The sequence below is a fragment of the Epargyreus clarus genome, unplaced genomic scaffold (genome assembly GCF_041222505.1).
Source record: "Epargyreus clarus isolate Ecla_fem2 unplaced genomic scaffold, WU_Ecla_fem_2.2 ptg000034l, whole genome shotgun sequence".
Classification (NCBI taxonomy): domain Eukaryota; kingdom Metazoa; phylum Arthropoda; class Insecta; order Lepidoptera; family Hesperiidae; genus Epargyreus; species Epargyreus clarus.
Genome location: NW_027332239.1, coordinates 6,375,329 through 6,399,903, shown reverse-complemented (window position 1 = coordinate 6,399,903; position 24,575 = coordinate 6,375,329). Strand labels below are relative to the sequence as shown.

Here is a 24,575-nt window from a genome sequence, read left to right as displayed (position 1 = left end):
GAATTTATGAAGTACAACTTGGTGCAATAAAAATTGTATTTCAAATTTGTGACATTTCTGTTTGCCTCTCGGTCATTCTCCATGTACTTAACAAGAAACTTACTAAGCTGTTCGTTTGGATTACAATATTTATTGAATCAAGTTATAAGTAAAGAAATTAGTTAACACCCATTTTAGGATTACTGACTTGAAAAAAATAGAAATTATCTGTAGCTCCTCTACCTCAAGACTATAATGGAGTAAATAGATCAAATAAGCTAATTCTACATGCTTCTTGCGATATTTTGATGCAACTGTTATAAATCATGTAAAGAACTTTTGTACTTTGTTTAGTGTTTACTTCATTTGATGTTTTCCTTTTAAATAGTTTGAAATGTTATAGAACTTGATATTAGCGCTTGGGTTATTTGGTCTTACCCCAGTTTAGATAAAATAAACTCCAGCTTATACGAAGGAAACCCCTACGCTTTTTTGATAAACATGTATTTTAATTATTAAGTGATATTAATTAAATATATAAATAAAATCGAAGTGACGTAGCATCGAAACCTTTTGAAGACACTGAACTTGTAATTTTTCTGTCGTGTGTGTAACAATTAAACTTATTTAGCATCGTTTTAAAGAAATGTCGATGTAGTGTTTATCTTATTCTTAAAACTTATAAAATTATTTTACGAAATATTGCAACTTACTTTATTTTCCTATTTATGGCTGTAATAATATTATTATCAATGATTATATTCTTGTTCTTAAAGAAATACTTATACATGTATTTTATGCGTTAAACGTTAAATTGCAAAAAGTTAACTGAACATTTTGTAGAATACAGTCCCAAGGAAAATTATATAGATTTCTTTTTGAAACACCTTTAATCATATCTAACTTAAAATATCTTTTTTGCAGATTTTATATTCAGCGACACTTGGGTACTGTTACACCTCTTGCTATATTTATTTTAATGTATGTGTGTGAAGTTAGTTATATGTAAATTTGAAGACGAATTTTTAAACACGAATTTACTTATATTATTGAAACATACGCACATATTTTATACTATAGAAAGTATAATATAGTTTAAATTTAATTTCATAGAATGTCAGTGTAATTTTAGATAAGTGAACTATGGTAACCTGGGGAGATAGATTAGTAAAGATACTTCGACGGCTTGAAATTGAATGAAGCCACAAAAGGCTTATTTTAGTAAGCTGTTTTTTGAATTCTTGACAAATAAAAACATTTTTAGAGAAAATTTACGAATAAATAACGAATACTGCGTAATTTACGTAATAAATAAATAATTGTTTCAAATATTTTAGGGACATTTTAGCACGGAGACGTGGCAAAACTTTTTTACGCAACTATTTCAATTCTCAAATCTGGGTACATTTTCTTGTTAGGAGTGAGTAATCTTTACTAATCTATGCCTGGGTATTAATATGTTGTGTATCTATAATTTAAGAATGTCTAATGAAAATTAACACACTCCTAACAGACTCTTATTAAATATGAACTCAATTTAATGAAATATTCATGAAATAATGTAATCGTTATTCAGCTTGTAGCGAACAATGATATTATAATAATAAATAACAAAATAATTTAATTTCAATATAAAGTTATACTCGTAATAGTTCGATGTGATGCATGGCTAGATATATTTTTATTATTAATGTATGTACATTGATGTCGTGATTAAATTGTATGTTTCCGAGATAATGTCTATTAATTTCGTTTAATGGTTGCAATTAAATATTATTTGTATAACAGGGCATATAAAACTTCAGGAAAAGGATTTCTTAAAAAGGTATGTATTTTGAAGTAAAAAAATTAAACAAATATCATACATATTTATCAATTTATTTATTCTAAGCACTGCTTTCAATCCACTATAATATTACCAAGATAACTTAAAAATCAGCAAATAAATTACATGGCAAGGCCAAATACACGAAAATAAAAATTAAATAATAGTCCAATGTAATAATGGACAACACAATTTTGGATTAAAAATTTATCACAGGAACCAATTGCCAAAATAATACAGTCCAGAGTTATAATTTAAATATTTCGAATACTATGTTTTACCACACTAGAATACATACAGTGTAAGTAACCATCAATAACCGCAGTTAGTCGTGAATAATTTAATTACAAGAGAAAGAAATACAATTATAACAATAATTATTGTTAGATTTTTTATAGAACGCTTTCAAAATCTGACCTCAATGCCAAGCAAATATTAGAAGAAGTCTGATTTTATACAAAATAAATTGGGCTGAGATCATATTTAGATAATACAAACATTTTTCCTTCGTTCCAATCCAATATATAAAAGAAATAATTATTTAGTCCCCATAGTTTATAAATAAAGTTAAAAATGCCAATTGTTTGAATTGTAATAAGAAATCAATTTTTGACTAGAAAGCTTAAAATCCTAATACAGAGAGAGATTCTTCGGGCACATTTATAATACTTTTTTGAGAGTAATTTTGACGGTTATAGCAACTTAATCCTAAGTGTATGCTTAGTTTCTGATGATACATAATAGCCTCGTTACATATTTGGATATGATGTATAACGTAGAAATGCAAGCAAGTGTAATCAACGAACCATCCCAAGAACAAAGACGATAGAAAACTAAACATACAATAATAAGAAAATAACTTTAAAAGCTGCTTACAGATATTATAATCGACAAGGGCCGATAAAGCATCGTCCTTCGCGAACGACAACGACTCCTGAGACTGACTGCGATGTCAGTTAGTATAAATATATAATATTGTTTTGACTATTACTTGGCACTACTTTTTTTGTAAATAAAGAAAAGTAACTTTAAGTAAGAAAATAAGTATATAGACCTTATAATCCAATTCAAAAATTAATTAACAAAATAACGTTCCTCATACAAGTTTTGATATTTCCAGGTAGTATTTACCGCTCGCGTAGGAAGATGGCTAAGTCGATGCGGTGTGCCGATACGGCGTAGTAAAGTCGAGACTATTAATTAATTCAACAATATGTCTAATACGATACGACCACCACACGCCACATGCGCTATCTATAATATTTTTTATAATTTAGATTTACAGTACTAAGATACAAATTTTAATTAATATTAGGCTTTGCCTTATTATTGCACTTACAATCTTATGAAGTCCATTTTCTACAGTGATGTTTTGGAAGAAAGTAGTAACATTTGTAAGCAAAATTATTGATTCGCTATGGTATAAAAGATAAACATATATTAAAATCCATCATAGAATCACAAAAAAACTGTAACAGATATAAAACTAAAATTTGTAAGAGAAATAAACAAACCAAGTATTGCAACCCTACCATCCCTTTCTTTCCAATCCTAATAAAATGTGATGTATCTGTATTTATAAATAATTAAATTTAAAATCCAGTAGAAAAATTACAATCAAATTTGTTTTTATTAAAAATATCCAATACAACACACGTCCACTTAAAAAATAATCAAGAAAAAATCACTCTAATCCATTCCGTAGTACAACCATGAGAAAACTCCGTACTAATGAAGTATGTCTGTCCACCGATACAGATAGATTCACTATCCATCTGTATGGAGTAACAAAAATGGATAAAAGTTTCATTTATATTATTAGAATCAACATTTTTGAAACAAAGTATTTGAAACGATGCAAAATCACTTAAATACGTTTTTTAAGAATTCCAACTCATATTCATTTAAAACAACATTGCAAATTTTTAAAACCTTAACCTTAAAGTCTACCTTTGCGTTTTAGAATTTTGAAAAATAAAATAAATACATTTGTACAATATGTTACTCACCGAGCAATACTCCACATTCCACACCCCAACACTATAAATACCGAATCTAATTTTATACATTCACAGGCATATCAGCTAACATATGAAAAACTTGCAGTCTTCAATAAGATACTATTCTCCCTACCGCGTACGAGACAAGACATGGCGTTTTTGATTTTTGTAACCGCTTCCTCATTTGTATGAAAACGTTTTATAGTTATAGAAAATGAATTACGTGATTTACAGTGAATAAATAGAACTTAAGTATTTCCACGATAACTTTTTCCACGCTACTTCCACTCTAACCTATTTTTTAAGTATTCTTGAAATAATTTTCTATTTTTGATTACAGATATTCCGCAGTGCGGATGCATTTGAGGCATACTATAATTTGTGTGCAATAAATCAAAACATTATTCGGACAAGAGAAAGTCAAGTTTTAAACGAACATTGTACAAAGTGCAGTCAAAGACTTTAAGCTCAAAACAAATTTTCTGTAATAGTAAAGGAGAATGCCCATTCTTGGTACTGATTTTTCTCATGCGTCAAAATGAAAGTAATATTAAAATTATTTTTTTATTTTTTTACATAATTTGTCGATCAGAATAGTTTCTTTGAACAGGGGATTCCATTTAAGATAAAATAAGACGAAATGTTGATTGTTGTTCTTAAAAATTAAAATGGCCGAATTTTATACTGGGAATTCAATAAGATCTATTAGTGTTTAGATTAATGATTTTTCACATGCATCAAAATGAAAGTAATATTTAAATTATTTTTTGATTTTTTTACATAGTTTGTCGATCAGAATATTTTCTTTGAACAAGGGGGTTCCTTTTAAGAAAAAATAAGACGAAATGTTGATTGTTGTTCTTAAAAATTAAAATGGCTGTATTTTATACTCGGAATTCATTATTTTAGGTTTTTAGGATTATTTTAGGTTTACCTTTAAAAGTAAATGGAATATGTTAGTCGAACTACATTATAGATACCTACTATCAGTTAAAACCGACCATCAATCTATCGTCGGATATTTTCGATTTTGAGGTTATGTAACATTTCGGTAAATAACTTTAGAACCCGGGTGCTGATCTAAAAAATAATTATTGGTGGTAGTATTTGGTTAATTATACATCGTCCACAACAAGTTTCAATTTGATGCAACTCTGGACGGCGGTCCATACTTCCATGGGCATTGTCCTTTGATAATACATTCGCCAATCAAACCATAGAAGGAAGCCCATTATTAATAAACATTATATTAATATCCAATTTTATCAAAAATTTATTAGATATATTAATAACTGGCGTTAGACAGCATTGTAGCACGTACTCAGTTGGAAACCGTCTATGTATTGAACCATAGACATTCCAAATAGACACAGACGAACTGACCTTAAAAACCGCGGTATAATCCGCGCCAAACCCCCAATCCGCTCTGAAGTTCTCTATGAAGACGCGGCTCATTTATATATTCAGAGCGGACTAGCAGTTTGGTGTGGAATATACATGGCCGAAAAAAAACCGAAAACCATATCCTTCTGTGATCTGCTGGCGATAACGTTATTGATATAAAAACCCAACATATAACTGTCCTTATTTCAAGTTTAATGAAATTTATATCAAGAATCGCAATATGAACATTTCGTTTCTCACACACGTGTCAGTCACATCCATGTCAAGACTTCGCTCTGGCCTACATCTATTACACCTCTATCACAGTGTAAGTAATGCACTTATGACATAAAACCGAGATTTAACTTAGCATAACTAGGACGAATTACAGGATTACATAATTATATATAATAAATGTAAAGAAAGATATTACGATAATAAATCTAAAAGCTTCGTAACAGCAAAAGCAATAAAGTTGTATACAAATAAATGTATGTAAATGTAACAATAACTAATAATTATAAAATTAAAGTCAGATCAGATAAAGTCACCTCTCGTGCTCCAACAAACACCAACAAGAATAAAACGTAAAATCGACTTCAAACAAATTATAAAGATAATAAATAAAATAGGTGTCCCAGAAAAGATAAGTTAGGCAATACAATTTTTCTATAGCCAAAAGTTGTGCCTTACTCATTTAAAAGGCAAAACAACATAAAATATTACATCCTAAATATTAACCTTAATGTTTTTTTTTTCTTATTATTCTCTCAAAATATTAATTAAAACCAAAACTGGAAACAAAAACATATTTCAAATGTCAAATATTAAAATAGAGTATCTTCCTATATTTTTTATTATTTCCTTTCTGAGACACCAGAATATTTAATAAAGGTACGTCGAACCTAATTTGTGCTGTAAACCTTACAAATTAATATGATAATTATGTTACGTAACAAAGCAATCGCTGCCCACTATCCACGCCCCTACCATAGACCCATACAAAACCCCTCCGATCGTGGCTTGACGAATCCCACATACAACTCACATTCCACTGGGAAACTTATTTAAAACTACAACTACAATAAGAAAAATACATTTTATAGTTCAAGTAGCCCGAATATTACATATGGTTACTGTAACCTTAACGCCCGCTGTCAATATGCGATCTATCCAAATGTTGCCTACCAAAGATTTAAATTTAACATTTTTCTTCTATGAAATATGTAATTTCCCAAATCTTTGATAGGCACAACACTCAATAGATCGATTATCAATAACGGCCATTAGTCTGCGATATATAAACAATAACATTTTAATTAATTTCGCTTACAAGTGAAATTAGAGGTTACAATTTTTTAATCATTAGACTATCTACTTGCTAGTCGAATAAATTGATTAAGTTGATAAGGAGATTGTGTTTATATGTTTATATTCACTGGAATCAACAATACCCACATAGTATTGAACACTGGTACACACAAGATAAAAGGATTATTTCAGAATAAGTGTAGTTTAAACACAGTGAAATCTTTGCCCATAGACAATTCTTAAAGAGTTGGTTTAAAACATCAGATCCATAAACAATTTAATATTTTACGAATTTAAAAGGAAAATATTTAATTTAAGATCAATTTTGTTGTATATATTATAAGTTTTAGTTTTTCTATACGGTCGGATTAAATCAAAGAAACAAATCGAAAGTAGAATGTCGACAAAGTTTACACCGTGTATATCTACATACTATAACAGTAGACGTGTAGATGTGTGGTGTGGTCAAGCCGGGGCCGCTCCCGAGGGCTAGTTGCCGCTTACTATCTTGCGACTCTCCAACTCCTCCATATTGTTGGAACTGAAATATGTAATTGTGGAAATTGTTCATGTATAATACTGTTTCTGTTTACAATTTTTAATATTCAATTCTTTTCCTAAATCCCATAATAGACGGTAATGATGCATAAGTTAACATCCCACACTATTTGATGATGGAAAACTTAGGTAACGGTGGATTATTTTTACATATATGAGGACACGTCATATATGTAAAATTCATCGTGATATCGCTAGTGATATTTTACCACTACCCTCTCTCAAACACAATGAAACCATTATAACATCATGATGTAACGTATTGGATGTGCGGCCGACTAGTTCTACTGTCAGTTCGATTGTGTGTTCCACGTGTTCAATTGAACATCGACGTGTGTTTTAATAGTAAAATCCTAATTATGGAATAATGATTAAGTACAAGTTCCAAGTGTTTCTTTTCGGCGTAGCAATTATTTTCTCGGCCTTTTATATACCTTATACAACCCGTCTTATACCTTCGTAACTTACTACTTAACTTCGTAGTTTATCGTATTAACTGAAATAACTTAATTTTCTGAGATATATAAATTAACATTAATTAATTCATTTCACAAAAAAAAAACTATTTACCGAAGCTTGTCGTCATTCTTCCACGACGTGACCTGAATGTGCGGGGGCGGCAAGTAACTCCGCAGAGACTGCACCAACTGTATGGTGTCCAGCAGAACTAGAAGTATATACAATTATATTAAAACCAGTTATTCTATAATATTGAAGTAAAAATAAACATGTAGTCCACCGGAGGGTAAATCAATCAATCAATCTATAAATAACCCCTGATGAATTAAGAGCTACAAATGTTTCTACACCTGGTTGGAATACCTTACATATGTCTTAAAATTTTAAAAGTTGTGTGTGCGCTGTAATATGGACCTGATAACTTACCTATTTATTCAGCCTATAAATTAAACGATACTAATGCTTATTAAGATAAAGGTAAGTCGACTGATCAACATATACACGCCTGGTATCCATGTATTTTTTATAATATAAGAGTAGCAGATGAACATGCACCTGATGGTAAGTGGCTAGTGCCACCCAAAGACATTTGTAATCAACCCTAAGTAAGATTAAAATTGCTACCTGAGGTTGCCCACAAATGCACCGCTACCCCTGAGGAGCAAGCTGGAATGCCTTGGTGGAAGTATGTCTACCTTACCACACCATTTAAACCAGAACACAGTAGTGTCTACCCACAGAGGGTAGTCGACCTGTGTCCTATGACCTGTAACCCATTTTGTGATGCAATTATGTTGTGAGAATTATAGTCGTCACAATTGTTGGTTACAGATGTCCATGGGCGACAGTAGCCGCTTACCATCAGATAGACTGCATACTCGTCTGCTACTCCCATATTATAAAAACACACATATATATATATATTATAATACATACTCTTCTGCAGCTGCTCGCTCTGCTTGCCGTAGGGCTTGCACATGGCGGGGCGCACGCAGGGCCGCATGCGCTGCAGGTTGCGCGCCAGCTCGGCGAAGGCGCGCACGACGCGCTCCTGGCCGCCCGCCGCGCGCTCCGCCCGCTCGCCGCGCTCCGCGCCCGCGCCCGCGCCCGCCGCCGCCGCGCCGCCCGACAGCGACTCCAGGCTCTCCAGGTTGGCCCTGTACACATACAATTTACTCATATATGGTCCGGTCAATTTTGACATTAAAATAGTGGTCAATTAGCAAAAATAGCAAGTGTCTAAATTGACCGGACTAATAGCTGACTCTTTTAACTTTAAGCAGCAAATATCTTTAGGACTTTATGAACGGTTTTTTTTACATTTTTCAATTTTTCTACACATTTAGTCTAATAACAAAAAACATTAAAAATCGATTGTTGAAAATTCATCAAATTAAGGAAATGCATATTTTACCTCATTCGTGAGACTTAAGGATTAGACTCGCTGCTAAAGATTTTACGTCATGACACTGCGCTGTTGCCACTCTTATCAAGGGTGAGTGAACAGATGTTTATAAATTGCATTCTATTTTATTTATTTATTTATTTTAGTTATAACCCTATTATTTATTATTAAGTTTGCTTGAATTTTTTTTTTAAATTAGATGTTAAATGTTATTTAATTATTGAAACATGTTCCAATGAAGGAGTAGGACTTGTGTTTTCATTTATTATCGTATGAAGGTATCCACCCTGTATATTGAACATCATGATGTAATGTTCCAGCATTAGGAATAGAATCATCTTCCACATGTTATACCACAAAAAGATACCCTGACTTTTAGTGCAACACATGTCCACAAACAAATAACAGCACAAACAAACCAATTAAACAGTGATTATAATCATATAAAATTTATAATACAGTTATATTTTATCACAGATCTCTACATCAAATTGTGACACTCATAATGTTGATAAAAACATCATCTTTCATTACTAAATTTAAAAAAAACAATACAACAGTAATGATAGATACATTAGCGTAGCATCACATTAACAGAATTGGCATTAATGATTCTACCTTTATTTATATTATGCAAACTTACACCAGGCAACCATTCAGAATTCTACTCCTAATTGTATAAATCCATTGATTAAATATATATCTAATGATATCTAATATAAATCAATAACATACCTCAAAAAGTCAGTCAACTTATGCTCATCAGTATAATGATGTTTTGACTTTGTCTCTAAGCTGGCCTGCGAAGAGCTAGACGACCGTTGTTGTGAGTGGCTGTACTTGTCCATAGTTGACTGGTGGCCCAGGGATCTGGTCTGGTGTTGCTGTAATAGCATCTGTTGGTGCTGCGACAACTTCTCCTGCGCGCGACGGTCCGCCTTGTCGCCAGTTAACCCCGCTGGAATTATATTTTACATTATTGAAATATTTAAACAAAGTTGGTTAGTAAATATTCAAAAATAGATTGTGTATGCTAGTCATTCTAATATCAATGTTTAAGACATTTGTAGACATAGTTGAGACCTTACAAACAAGCATGCAGTCAACTATCGCCCACATCAGTGTTCACAGTTCAACCCCAAAGAGAATTCAACATGAGGTCAACTAAACAGAGATATGTACCTGGGAACTAATTCAAGTGCATCATGTATATGTCCCTTTTCACATTATTTCACACAGCTCAGACACCGCAGTATGCAAACATTTTTAGTTTTTTAGAGGCAGACGGACTACCTGATGGAAAGCAGTCACCATCGCCTATGGACATTTGCAACATCAGAGGAGTCATCAATGCATCGCCGGCTTTGGAGGAGAGCTCATTTTACACCTCTTTTGAAGAGCCCCATGTCATAGCACTCCGGGAATACCTCAGGAGGAAGCTCATTCCACATCTTACATGTCCGCTGCAAGAACGTCCGTGAAAACCGAACCGTGGAGGACCGCCACGAGTCCTGTTGGTGTGGATAGAATTTCATCCTTCGGCGAGTGGTACGATGGAGGAATGGTGAGGTAGGCACCAGGTCAAAAAGTTCCCCGGAATACTCACCATTGTAAAGCCAGTAGAACACACAGAGGGAACCTATGTCCCTCCGCAAACTTAAAGGTTCTAACCGATCGGAGATCATCAAGTCGATTTAGTTTTTAATTTCGGGTCAGGACATTTTTAGTTTAAAATAATAGTGAAAAAATAAAATAAGAAAGAAAAGGTGATTTTTACATAACAACTCACTGAGAGCGGCGAGGTGAGGCGCGAGCGGCAGCTGGTAGTCCTGCGCCAGCGCGGAGCCGCGCAGCAGCCGCTCCACCGCCTGGCTGTCTGACAGGTTCGAGCTACCAGCATCTGTTTACACACTCTCATTTTACAAATAATAATCATCGTCATCAGCCCATTACTGTTCTACTGCTGGGCATGGATCTCCTCTCAGAATGAGAAGGATTAGGCCATAGTCCACCGCACTGGCCAAGCGGTTATCGGTAGACTTCACATACCTTTGAAATCTCAGATGCAGGTTTCCTCAAGATGTTGTTTACAAATAGTAAACTCACTTGAAAAATATTATTAAAAAAACTCAGCAGTTTAAAATATAACTTGTCACTTGCACAATTAAGACGAATCCAACGACACCTTATATTTATAAAATCAGCCAAACAATTTGCACTGTAGAATGTGCCAAAAAAAAAGACGTACATGTGATCCAAAAACATTGGTAATAAACATTGGTCCACAGTTGGTATAAAGTGATGGTCGATATTTATTTTTGGTTATTGTTTTTATTATTTTATTAATATATTAATGTTAACATTCATTAATTGATAGTTCAATGATATAAGGATACAGATCCATAAGGAAAAAACATGTTAATCAGATTTGCTCAGATTATGGAGAGTTTATGTGCCATGTTCATTCCTGTTGATGAGGTAATGGATACTTAGATCTATTTAATCACATATTGCTGAACGATTAGTCACAAATTATAAAGAAACATAATTCTGAAATTACAATTTACAATTGACATGAGTCAGTTACCATATTTGTCTAAAACTAGTAAATTTGTAGAAAAGCTTTTAAAATATACCTGGAATATATGTTGGCTGTGCCAAATGCTGCTGTATGGACTTCTGAGTCATCTCCAGTTGATTTTTGTAGTAACGACACGCTGGATTCGGACAATTTTGCACCACCTCCACAATGAATTCCTTTTCCATACCAAACTGGTCCCTTCCTATTGTGTATGACTCTACAACCTAAAATAATTGTTGAGTATCAATAAGGATTTTATTAAACTATTACAATATATATTTTATTAAGTAATATTAAAATTGCTTTATTATATCAAGTTACATTAAAAATTTATAAAACCATACACAAAGTGAATAAAAATTTTGAAATTATCAAAAATGTAACTCTTTCAGGGAGGGGATGAATCCACAGCATGTTACACCTTGACTGCTTTGTCATGCGGTTTGTCACTAACATTTTGTTAGTAGAGTAGTAAACATTATCATCTACCAAAATACACTGAGATAATTAAACTTTGTCTGGTTGTGGGGAGAATCCTGTGCCTATCCAGAAACCTTCAAAACATTAGAAACCTTCATATGTCTGACCTTACCAAATGTATCAATAAATGCATTTAAAATTCATAAACATCAGGAGGTTTCTAATGGACATATTCAGTATCATAGATTTGTTTTCTTACATGTATATGTTTTGTTTGTTTGAAAGGTATAGTTTTATATGCATCTCTCGATAAGCTTCAAGTAGAACTCTCCTTCTATACAAAGTTGCAGATGTTGATAGAGCGACCACTGACCATCAATTTCACTGCAAGGTATTTTGCTTCTTCCTCTTATAAAAAAAACAGAGATAACTTATTATCCAATAAAACATTATACTTACAGCCCTAACTGTAGCTTCCAAGCCAAGATGCAGCCCATGTGGTCCATTCATGTGTTTCAACATCACTGCATTGGCAAAATGCTCATATGGCAATATTATTTTACCATTTTCACGAAATATCAGTCTGCCTTGTGCATCTAAACCTACTCTAGAGGCCATCATTCTGAAAATAAATTCAACAGTAATGCATCATCTTATAAGTTTTTTAAACAACACTAAAATATGCTGAAATGTTTATTTCCAAAAATGCTCTTATTAGAATGCAATCTTGTTTATATTGTAAGTTAAGACTTTGTAAGTTATATTTTTGTAATGTTTTCCTTAATAATTTTATCACAATGCAGGTAACCTAAACATATGCTAAACAATGCACTTACTGCAAATAAGTAGAACTGGGCAGCATAGAGGACTCCTTGAGGTCACTGAAACACTGCAGCAGCTCTATACTTGGGTTCCAGCCCTTGTTCTGGAGGTACAGCTGTAGCAGCATGTACAGTTTCTCCGTCACATAGCCCTCGGCGCCGTGCGGCGCGCCCGAGCCCGACCCGCTCGCCACACCACCGCTGCCTCCCGCGCTCTTCGCCAACACACTCTTCATAGTCTCCGCCAAATCCATCTTGTAGATGTCCAAATAAGTCCTCTTTTGGGAATCCTACACAGAACCAAAAGCAAATATTGTCGTAAGATCGATAGCGATCACCTTCTCCCGAAGATGCGACCGCTCGCACATTAATTCTACTCACCAGAATGATGGTATGTCCGTACCAGTCGTTACAAAATACAGTATATTGAACGAACTAACAAAAAATCTATCCATCCAATGTTTTTGGGCAAAATATGTTAATTTTAGTACAACTTTATATTGGAAGCTTCTTTTCACTTGACGCTGTCAATTCTCTAACGTTTAGAAACTGATGACACAAAGTAACTAAGAATAAAGTTTATTAATTATTAAGATTAGATTATATTCAAAGCATCTTTAATATTATTGATTCCAACAATATTAGTTTAAATTTATTTTAATTTAAATTTGATTTATTTCAAAACATATATCTATAATCTGTATAAAAATAAAGTTTGTTGAAAAGAAAGAATCCAAATCTATAAACCCTTGCTGGCCGTGGCGTATTAAAAATATACTTTTGAGTATGACGACATGTGACAACTGACATGTGAAATGTGAATTTGACATTACATGTTGATAAAGAGGTTATTTTCATTTTATGAAAAATATTAAAAACCAATGTGCCACTTTTATTAAATCAGTGCCTGTTTATAACTCTAAAAATGGACGAGATAGTCGTTGGTACCTACGAAGGCTTCTTACTTGGTTACTCCATGTGGCCAGACAATGAGGTAAGTTACCATGTTGTTGTTGATAGACCACCGATACGAATTGGAGCACTATGGTGGAGACCGCTCGCCTGGAGCGCACCCCACAGTTGTGGCGTAAGACCCAGCCAGGTGTGATGGTGCCTAGCAGTGGGATTTGAAGTTTATAAATATATATTATATCTTCATGTCTTATACTCTTACAGGTTATGAAATTGAAGCAAACCTTCGCCACACAATCACACACAGCCTCCGTTCGCTGCGTGTCTGTAGCTGGAAAGTTCTTAGCATCCGGTGGTACAGATGACAAAGTAGTTGTGATTGATTTGAAGACTCGCAAAGAACATACAGTACTCATGATGCACGATGGTACCATAAACGCAGTAGCCTTCACCCACGGCGGAACCCATCTATTAACTGGTAGCGATGATGGATCCATTGTTGTCACTAGGACTGGAAATTGGCAAACTGAAAAGATTTGGAAGAAGGCTCATGGTGGTAAGTACACTCTCAATGTGTTTATAAGTTTCATAAAATAGATTGTAAGATTGTATAGGTTGCATGGAAGTAATCTTAGATTCAGTTTAGCAAAGTAGTTGTTCTTTCTTTCCGGACTTTTAACCTTTCCAATACAATATGTATTATGTAAATTGAATTTATAATACAGAAAATATTGTTATTATAAGAGTGTTTCAGCATTATATCAACTAAAAACTTTATCTTTGAGATTAACAAAGAAATCCTAAAATATTAAATCAGATGTTAAATGTGTGTCGGTATAACTGTACTGGTCATATTTTTTGAAAAATGTTTTGTTTCAGGCCAACCTGTTATTGCAATCGCTGTTCATCCCTCAGACAAATTAGCCCTTAGCATAGGATCAGACAAGACCTTAAGGACATGGAATTTAGTTAAGGGCCGTCCAGCTTTCACCATTAATCTTGCCAGTAAAGGTGTCATCATGCCTACTGAGATTAAGTTTTCTCCCAGTGGTAACAGATTTTCATTGGTGTCCCAGCAAGCAGTTGATATATGGACCTTAGAGAAGGCTGGCCTTGAAAAACGCATTACCTGTAACTCCAAACCTACAACAGTGATGTGGTTCAACGATGACAGAGTATTTGTTGGACTTGAAAGTGGTAGAATATTAACTGTAACAGTGTCAGATACACAGGCAATCACATATAAGGCACACAGTGACAGAGTTAAATGTGTACATTATGAGAATGATACACTTTACTCTGCTTCAAGTGCTGGTCAGATAAAAGTTTGGTCCTTCAATGATGAAACATTGCAGGAGATATGCACTAACAATGCCTCATGTAGAGTCACCTGTATTGCATTAAATAGACAAAATCATTTAGTTAAAAAAGAGGAACAAGATGACAATGAAGTAGAAAATGAAGATAATAGCAATAATAAAGACAATTCTGATTCTGATAATTCTGAAGATGAAGTTCAGTCAGTTCAGCCTAAGAAACGAAAAATTGGTGCTTTTGTCACAGTAAGCTATGACAGAGATGATGATAAAGATGATAAGGTCACACCACCTCCATCAAAAAAGTCTAAGAAGAGAAAGCGTAATAAGAAATCTAAAAATAAAACCAATGAATAAGTATATTTAAGCTATTTCTTTAGACTCCCTTAATAAGATGTTTCTACCTAATAGGGTTGTATCATATGTGGAGTGTACATGCATTCTTACCAGTAAAAAACTCATTATATAGACTGCAGATTATATTTCCATATCTCACAATTGTAAATAATTGTCACACCAAACACAATATGATCAGTAAAAAACAATGTGATTTAGACTTTGGTTTCTTTATTTAGTTATAAATTAAAAAAAATCTTTCATCTGAACACACCCAAATGCATAAATTATAAATTGCAGTTCATAATAAATTAATTTGGTCCCAAAATAAATATTAAAATAATTTAAGGGAAGGTAAACTAAACAAAATCAACAAAGTTAATAAAGGGTACTCATCATTTTTGGCAATTGTTAATGGTCTCCCTACTTATATTACTTGTTAAATCTTAATTGAAATAAATATTCTAAATGTACAATGTACATTCAGTCATACAGGATCGCACGCTTAGTCTCCACTCAGTCCAGGTTGAGACTATATTTACACGGTAAATGTAGCTACAGAACCCAAACACGCATATAGATACACAGACAAAATAACACTTAGATATTATACCCTAATTATGTCGCCTAAGAAAACTATAAAGCTTGTCTAAATCATCAAAATCACACAGAATTCACTATATCAAGAGAAAGTTACTGGAATGTAAAAAAAACATGAAATATATAAGTCAAAGTGTGTTGGCAGCTTTGTAGTAAATACTGAATCATAAAGAAAAGAAAATATAAAACCATCCTGAACTATAAAGTGTTGAGATCACATGATTTGATGAAAGCCGTTTCAATGTTTAATTTATTGTGGCGACAAACGCAAATCGACCACCGCCCTACTAAGTACATTTTGTGCAATATAAGAGATAAATAAATGCCAAAGTTACCAAAATCAATTGCATTTCATCCTGTTTATATTTCTAAACAATGACATTACAATTATTTCAATAATACATAGATGATAATAGTAGGTAGTACATATTTACGAAAGTTACATGTAATCTTAAATATACGAAAATTCCAAGAAAATTCTAAAGTAGCTCATTCATCCGAACAGCTTACAAATCGATCTTATGACTAGATTGAGCCAGTGTTTTTAGACAATCCATTACCTCGCATACGTCTCAAAGAAAACTGACACAAGTAATACAAAATGTAGGAACGACGAAGAATTAGAACTCCAAAGAACATTCAATATTTATTAACTATGTGCGGCGCGGCTCGCACAACGTCATGTGGCTGTCCCGTTCTATGTTACTCACTTACAATTATTCCTAGTTTCGATCAATATTCGTTTCTTCGTTCGAAGCAGCACTAACGTCACTATGTCACTAAAAGCTAAATGTCAGATGGCACTATGCTATCGGGCAGCTCTAGTTTACACCACCAATAAGTCGCAACATTTCAGTCACATGAATAATAGTATGGCAATATATTGTGGCTAAGATTTAAATCTATAGTTATATATTTTCTTAATAGATTTAATACGTTTGTTTTGATGCTTGAATAAAGAATATGAAATTACAATATAATATGTAGGTAAATAATTTATAGAAAAGTCGTGAGATATAAATTATAGCGAAGTAAGAAATAAAAACGATTCACATAAAGCAAATAGGAAAGCATCGAGAGAGATGTAGAGAATATTAACGAAGGGTGTTTAAGAATTTTTAAGATACTAGGGGATTATTCACTAAAATTTTACACACTCGAAAATATTAAGTCATAACACGTCACCGGGGTATTCTATTCACGCACTGTAGATTTACTAGCCTAATTTCGTAACCCTCCTCGATTTTTCGACGATCTTTTTCTACGTTTTTCGTCTTGTTTCAATACATGACGCCCCTTCGATGTGTGTGTGATTGGAACGTCGGGGGTGTAGGGTGAGTCTACTTCTTCTTGGCCTTCTTCTCGGCCTTCTTGACCGCCTTGAGGTGTTTCTCGTGTGCGGCGCGGAGCTCCTTGAGGCGGCGCTTCATGCGGCGGCGGTCGTCGCCGGCGAGCCCGAGCAGCTTGAGGTCGGCGGAGGACAGCGTGAGCAGCAGCGCGCCGTCCACCGCGCGCGCCGCGAACGCGCCCGCGTGACGGTCCAGACCCTCGCTCAGCCCGGAGATCCACTGCCATACCTGCCATCGTCATAATACATTGTAGTTTTTTTTATAGGATTAAGCTCTTCTTATGAATGTAACCAATATTGAGTTGAATTTTCTGATAACTATATTACTAAAAAAGTAGGCAACGTGCTTAGAGGACTCCGGTTGCGTTCCCTGGAGATCCCGAAGTCCTCAACGCAGCGCCGAGGATGGCCACCGGGGGGGTTTTAATGCGGTAAGAATCCCACATAACCCCCTGTCTCCCCCATGGCATAGGGTACTTTTTGAAGGTTTCCCCCTCGTTAACAAAAAAAAAGGGGATACTACAGGAGCATTCCTGAGATTAACTCGTAGAAATCGATTTTTCATTCGCACGATACGTCAAATCTCGTCAATATAATCATTCGTAAGCGACAAATTTGCTAATAAGATGACAGTCCTATTAGCATAGGACTGTCTATTGTGGCTATTGAAGGCTAAGATGACAGTCCTATTAGCATAGGACTGTCATCGATGCCGCGTTTATTATGGCCGCAAGCCACAACCCCCCTTTACAGGGGAAATTTCTGTGACCTCGCCCTCCCATAAAAATTAACCCACCCAAAAATCAACATCAAATTCAACATAAAGTACAGTTTTAACCACTAATGTCATGTAGAAATATTTATTATCTAGGTTGGTTAATGTACTGTAAGTAGCGCATACCTGCTGCTTAGTCCAGTGGTTGACGGGCAGCGGCGCGTGCGCGGCGAGCGAGGCGGCCGAGCCACGCGGCGCGGGCGGCGACAGGCTCGCCTCCGACGCGCCCGCCGACAGCGGCTGCCACGGCACCTCGCCGCCGACTACGCAAGCCGGAGCTTTCTTCACTACAACACCCGTACACCACGTCAAACCCGCCCGCCATTGACTCTACCGCCAACCCCCCACCCGCAGGCACGCACTCGCGACCGATCGCAACACACGTTCACATGCACGTTAAAGACTAGACTATATTCTCTTGTGCTTTGTCTCACATGACGAGACAATACTCGATTATTAAAGAAAACTAATATTGACTTAATATCCATTATATAAATTAATAGAAAAATATTACATTGTGGCCAATATGTATATCATCTATTAACAGGTCTACATATTAGGTCTTATCTAAATCCAATATTAACCAATTTTTTGACAAATTGACGGGAATTTTTGTAATATTAGACATCTTCTCCTCTAGAAAACAAAATAATCAATAACTTCAAAATCTAAGAATTAAGAAATAATTAACAACAGGACTATATTGACGAATTACTTTTGAAAGGTTTTATAATATGTATTTATATAATGTCTATTTATATTGTTATATCGTTCTTGCATTTATTCAATCTATGCATAACATGTGTATGTTTCATAATCGTTACGAGTACGTGCCCATATTTGTATATGAAATATGTTCTAAACCTACTTGACTGAGGTATGGTGAGTAGTGAATGAAAAAATATTAACAAAAGAGTTAAGAAATTAGGAACACAAATGAGTGACATAGTGAGTTATGGTTAACAAATAAAAACAAGCACTGAAGTTTGCAAAATACAATGATAAGCTCCTTTAAACCAATAATTTTAGAGATTTTAAGTAAAATAATGATTATTTCAATCCTAATCTAAAAAATAATTCCTTATGAAGAACTAAATTATATACTTTAAAGATGAATTTACTTTAATCATAGTGCAAAAAATATATCATAAGTTGAACTTTGAAGTTTGATGTGCGAAAAACACCTAAAACAACATAATAAACACTCAAGAACTGAATTGAAGCTACGAGTGAAACTAAATTGTGAACATTCCTAATCCTATACGTGATTACACTAGTTCGGTGTCGTCAATTCCAAATCCAGTCCGGTTCAGTACAGACCTCTGGCGTTCGCCTCGCTGACGGCCTGGCGGATCTCGTCGACAAGCTCGTTGGTCAGCTGCACCGGGTCGGGGTGCTGGCCGTGGCCCGCGTGGCTTGTGTGGCTCGCGTGGCTAGTGTGGCTCGCGTGGCTGGTGTGGCTCGTATGGCCCGTGTGGCTGGTGTGGCTGGCGTGGCTGGCGTGTTGCGTGGCGGGCGGCGTGGAGCCGGCCAGCCGCCGCTCGCGCTCGGCCAGCACTTGCTTCAGCTGCTCCGCTAGTGACGCCGGAGGACCTACCCGCCCCACAATCACATCCGTTCTTATCTTATCTTGTCGCATATCTAATGTTTTTATCCTCTAGCTTTACAATATGTATTGGAATCAAGATAAGATTCCTAAACAATATAAATAGTTACAATTTTATCTAAATTATTAATACGTAAAATTAAAAAAACGTCAAAAGAATCATTATGACAATTCACTGCATTTGTTCGTTTTTAGTGCTTGAAACTATCATCATATTATCTCAAATGCACCCTTTATCATCACTGCAATTTACGAATGAATATAAATGATTTATTGAAATAATACTTTTATCTGTAAAATGATACACGCAGGAAAAAATAAAGTTGTAAGAAAATAATTCGAAATAATTTGCTTTCAACAAATTCGTCTTATATCAACCAATTTTACAAAATCCCGCAATGATTGATACAAAATGCCCCGGCAAGCCAACACGGCAGTATTATAGTAATTTAATTCACAATAAGCTCGCATAAACAACTTTCTAAGCGTATCTTATAACAACTGCATATAGACACACATTAAATATTTTCAATGTTAATGTTTACAAAATGTAATGAGTGATATTATGTTTTCAATGGAATAGTAGTATTTGCTAAAATACCTGATAGAGGATGGTGTCTGTGGTCCCGCGAGTACACCGCGTCGTCAGTGGCGCTGCCAACAGAACTGCCGCAACTCTGTCGAGTGTCTCGTTGCTGTAATATTGTCCACAATTTACATTTATTGATTTCACATAGAGAAAGAGACTTTCTCTAACAAAAACCGTGCCCTAAGGGCTGCAACTATAACTACTCCATTTATTATATCCATTATAGTCTACCACTACTACATTTGATTGTATATCAAAGTGTGAGTATGTAACTTAAATATCTCTAAGGACAAAACAAAATTATCTATGTACAAAAAAAAACGTCTTATAATTTAGTTTAGTTTAAATTTTATGCTATTTAATTTTCACAGAAGAAAGAATAAAATAAAGAGTAATTTATTGTCAGAAAACTAGATTACATCACATCATATACTTACTTTAATACAAAAGATATATTTTAGCGTGTAACTTACTGTAGGATGACCACTGTGTCCTGGCGCTCCCGATGTAGACTCGCTGAGCGATTCATCGGCGGAATCATTGTAAGAGTCGTCTAAGCCGTCGTACTGTTTGCATACAAACGGGAAAATAAATTTAACATGTTATTGGTAAGATTTTAGTAGTCTGGTCTCTAAACCTAAAAAGTATATTGAAATGTAAGCTAACGTATATTGTACTTCGTTTTAACTTCGGAGTATATAATCTCGGTGTGTGTGCTGCAAATACGCGATTCGTCAGACCAGAATAGCAGCGCATACACTGCTAACAAAATATAAATGAACATAATGTATAATAATAACATAATTGTGATAAATATACATATAAGTAACTTGAATTCATTCCCTCAAAGCAAAGCTAAGCAAGCCAAAGTGAAACCAAAAGCACTGAACACCGATGATAATTGACTAAAATCACCAATAGAATAATGTAAAGGAAGTGAAGTATATGTGAACAAGAATTACTGACAGAATGTAACCAATTCTGCATTTAAATTTTTCTGCACATCCCTAAGGTTGACTGGGAGAAAATGCTATTTAGCATTAAGTCTGCCATTTGTACCACATTGTATTTAATATGGTCAATAAAGAGTAAATAAATGAACAAATAAAATTCTAACAGACCCTGAGGACAATTACAGATTTACTAAGAGCACAATCCATGTTACTGGTCCACACAGAGGGAGTCCAGCATATGATAAGGCTTATGGATCTGTTATTGCTAAGCGCCAGGAAAACGACGAATAGACAATGTGCATCTCGTAATGCACATGATTGTAAGCCTACTGTATCTTAATGAGTGCCAAAACTGGAGACCAGTGGGACGAGAGGACTGACATAAGAACAACCGCTACAGTGCAGCAAATTGTATCAAAATTTGTCTAATTGAACATGAAGGCGATATTTATTTATAATTAAACATTGCAAAGTTAGTGTGGTGACAAGACTGGTAGAATGGTGCAAGGTGTGCAGGAAATGACCACTAGACAATTATTTAACCTCCGTTAGTAATATTCAATGCTAACCAATTTTTGACAGTTTGTCGTTCGATTACGTAGACAAACATTGGTAAAGATTAGGTATTATTAACGCGCTTAAGTGGCAACGCATTGACGAGCACGTGTCGCACTGACCGAGCTGGCGTTGCTGAGCGAGTGCGGCACATAATCAAACTATCCAATTTTTGCCAACCAAAGATCGACATTTGACAATTTCTTAGTAGACATTGTCAAATTTCGATCTTTGGTAGGTAAAAATACACACGTTAACTTTATTAATTTTGATCTACTCAGATTGATTATTATTAACGTGGTTGTATCCAACGCTTGGCGAGCACGTGTCGCACTGACCGAGCTGGCGTTGCTGAGCGAGTGCGGCGAGTGCGGCTCGTGCGGCGCGTGGTGCGGGTGGTGCGTGGTGTGGTGGCGGTGGCGCGCGAGGTCGGTGCGCGCGCGGTGCGCGGACGTGTCCAGCAGCGCGCCGCGCGGCACCGCCGCGTCCAGCTCCCGCGACGCGCCTACCACGCCGCCGCCGCCGCCTGTAGCAACGCCGGCAGGCTCCACCGGCACGCCCCGCGCCGGGATCTCGGGCGCGGTCAGCGATGCACTGCTGTGAGTAAACAAATTACTTTCTAAGACTCTCCTTTTAGCAATATCATTACGCCATTTATTTCAATTTAGGTTTTTTATAATGGAAGTAAATAGTTCAACATTATACATGTGTAATTGTTGGTAAACCCAGGCATATTTTGGTTGTCTGATATTGATATCGGCTATAAAATAAAAATATACGATTATTACGTAAATAAACAAGAATTTCATTCCCGACAAGAAAACTTTATGTTATAAAGGATATATAAAAATGAAACTAAATTATATTAGATACGACATTCCCAGGCCCCAGGTATAATCTGGTTGCAAATTTCTTATTTCCTACTTCAATGTTATGAATAAACAACATTGTTTAAAAATTCTGAATCAATTCAGCAACTGTCGGCTCATACAGAAAATTAAAATTTCATGTTTAAAAATGAGTAATTCCACTCACATGGTATCGGTAACAGCTGTAGGTAAGACTGTAGCAACAGGCGTATGACTGACTACACTTGGCGCCGCTGCAGCTGGTGTCGACGTCACTGCTGCGGCGTGCGACTGAGAGGTCACATTCACTTGTGACGTCACGCTCGCCTGCGACGTCGCGTTCACTTGTGACGTCACTGTGGTTGGGATGTTGCTAGTCTTTACTTCGTTGGCGGTGGTCGCTGTGACGTCTCCGATATCGGGGGCTTCGCGTTGCCGCCTATCGGATTTGTCGACTTTCGCATACTCGTCTTCGACGGGCGATATGTCGGACAAGTCACTATCCGAGCTCCATGGATCTGTTCATGAACAGACAGTATTAATACATACAGATACAATAAAAACATACATTAATTTAAAAAAAAACATCAGAAATGTTGAACATTGATGTTGAAGAAAATTCAATTCATATAACACAATTTTCATGTGTCAAAGTAATATTTAAACATTATTCATAACATAAATATTATTATTATCTTTATTACCGTTGATCAGCAGTGGATCAGGATCCGGTCGTCGCGGCAAGGGCGGTGTTTCGCGACGAGCTGAGGGCTCATGCGGCAGCATTACTGGCAAACCAGCCTTCTTTTGCGTCTCCTGTGCACATGAATTTTAAATTATTATTGCACTACAGTGCGTGAACTAGCTGAATAGTCCAGCATAAAAACCTAGATAATAGTGATCCGCACCAAGAAAAAACAATGACCGGTTTCATATGATGATAATGGTAGAACCCTTGGTTTATAGCGTAGTGACGTCACGAAACAGCAGCAATACCTCGAGACGCTCGACCGCTCCGCATTTACTTCCTTCGCTACTGACGGAGCGTCCGTCGTGTATGTGTATATAGGGCAGTGACGTCACTCGCCAGCACCAGCACCTCGAGTGTCACCGCGTCTAGCAGCCGTGCGCATTTCCCTGAGCTCGACGGGCCTGTGTGTACACGGGGCGGTGACGTCACTCACCAGCAGCAGCACCTCGAGTCTCACCGCACCTCGCAGCCGTGCGACATCCGCGAAGCGCAACGTGCCGTGTGTACACGGGGCGGTGACGTCACTCGCCAGCAGCAGCACCTCGAGCCTCACCGCACCTCGCAGCCGTGCGCCATCCGCGAAGCGCAACGTGCCGTGTGTACACGGGGCGGTGACGTCACTCGCCAGCAGCAGCACCTCGAGCCTCACCGCACCTCGCAGCCGTGCGCCATCCGCGAAGCGCAACGTGCCGTGTGTACACGGGGCGGTGACGTCACTCGCCAGCAGCAGCACCTCGAGCCTCACCGCACCTCGCAGCCGTGCGCCATCCGCGAAGCGCAACGTGCCGTGTGTACACGGGGCGGTGACGTCACTCGCCAGCAGCAGCACCTCGAGCCTCACCGCACCTCGCAGCGGTGCGCCATCCGCGAAGCGCAACGTGCCGTGTGTACACGGGGCGGTGACGTCACTCGCCAGCAGCAGCACCTCGAGTCTCACCGCACCTCGCAGCCGTGCGCCATCCGCGAAGCGCAACGTGCCGTGTGTACACGGGGCGGTGACGTCACTCACCAGCAGCAGCACCTCGAGGCGCGCGACGCGGTCGTGCAGCGCGGAGAGCGCGGCGGCGTACTCGCGGTGCGCGTCCCGCAGCGCGCCGCTCCACCACTCCTCGCGGGCGCGCACCATCGCGCGCGTGCGACGCCACTCGCGGAGAGCTCGACGGGCCTGTACATAAGTATACATATACATGGATATAAATGGTACATTGTAGTGTACAAATTAAAATAAAGCATAAAATATAGCA

The 24,575-nt window shown here is 36.6% G+C and overlaps 3 protein-coding genes across 15 annotated transcripts in view; 1 reads left to right on the top strand and 2 right to left on the bottom strand.

The window, feature by feature from the left end:
- Positions 1 to 4,993: 4,993 nt before the first annotated feature.
- LOC140755723 (uncharacterized) lies at positions 4,994 to 13,288 on the bottom strand. 2 transcript variants are annotated; one of them, XM_073091014.1, is made up of 9 exons: positions 13,124 to 13,288; positions 12,758 to 13,032; positions 12,381 to 12,543; positions 11,557 to 11,725; positions 10,698 to 10,820; positions 9,656 to 9,878; positions 8,452 to 8,672; positions 7,627 to 7,723; positions 4,994 to 7,039 (listed from the first exon to the last, which is right to left on the bottom strand). In XM_073091014.1, the coding sequence occupies exons 2-9, from the start codon at positions 12,994 to 12,996 to the stop codon at positions 6,988 to 6,990; spliced, it is 1,287 nt and encodes a 428-aa protein (XP_072947115.1). In that variant the 5' UTR covers positions 12,997 to 13,032; positions 13,124 to 13,288; the 3' UTR covers positions 4,994 to 6,987. The 2 variants fall into 2 exon arrangements, with proteins under 2 accessions (XP_072947115.1, XP_072947116.1); XM_073091015.1 differs by having other exon boundaries at positions 10,710 to 10,820.
- Positions 13,289 to 13,544: 256 nt separating this feature from the next.
- Positions 13,545 to 15,332, top strand: LOC140756115 (p21-activated protein kinase-interacting protein 1-like). The gene is made up of 3 exons (XM_073091540.1): positions 13,545 to 13,736; positions 13,919 to 14,210; positions 14,534 to 15,332. The coding sequence occupies exons 1-3, from the start codon at positions 13,668 to 13,670 to the stop codon at positions 15,325 to 15,327; spliced, it is 1,155 nt and encodes a 384-aa protein (XP_072947641.1). The 5' UTR covers positions 13,545 to 13,667; the 3' UTR covers positions 15,328 to 15,332.
- Positions 15,333 to 15,431: 99 nt separating this feature from the next.
- Positions 15,432 to 24,575, bottom strand: part of Spn (protein phosphatase 1 regulatory subunit spinophilin) — a 42,191-nt gene continuing 33,047 nt past the window's right edge. For 7 of the 12 annotated variants that reach the window (XM_073091533.1, XM_073091534.1, XM_073091526.1 and 4 more), the window contains 9 exons: positions 24,341 to 24,496; positions 23,285 to 23,396; positions 22,768 to 23,098; positions 22,071 to 22,329; positions 20,698 to 20,790; positions 20,237 to 20,330; positions 19,350 to 19,622; positions 18,156 to 18,316; positions 15,518 to 17,483 (listed from right to left, as the gene is read on the bottom strand). In XM_073091533.1, coding sequence (XP_072947634.1) covers positions 17,247 to 17,483; positions 18,156 to 18,316; positions 19,350 to 19,622; positions 20,237 to 20,330; positions 20,698 to 20,790; positions 22,071 to 22,329; positions 22,768 to 23,098; positions 23,285 to 23,396; positions 24,341 to 24,496 — 1,716 coding nt within the window. In that variant the 3' untranslated portion in view covers positions 15,518 to 17,246. Of the gene's footprint in view, positions 17,484 to 18,155; positions 18,317 to 19,349; positions 19,623 to 20,236; positions 20,331 to 20,697; positions 20,791 to 22,070; positions 22,330 to 22,767; positions 23,099 to 23,284; positions 23,397 to 24,340; positions 24,497 to 24,575 lie in introns of all 12 variants that reach the window. The other 5 variants (XM_073091535.1, XM_073091536.1, XM_073091537.1 and 2 more) reach the window with 3 other exon arrangements.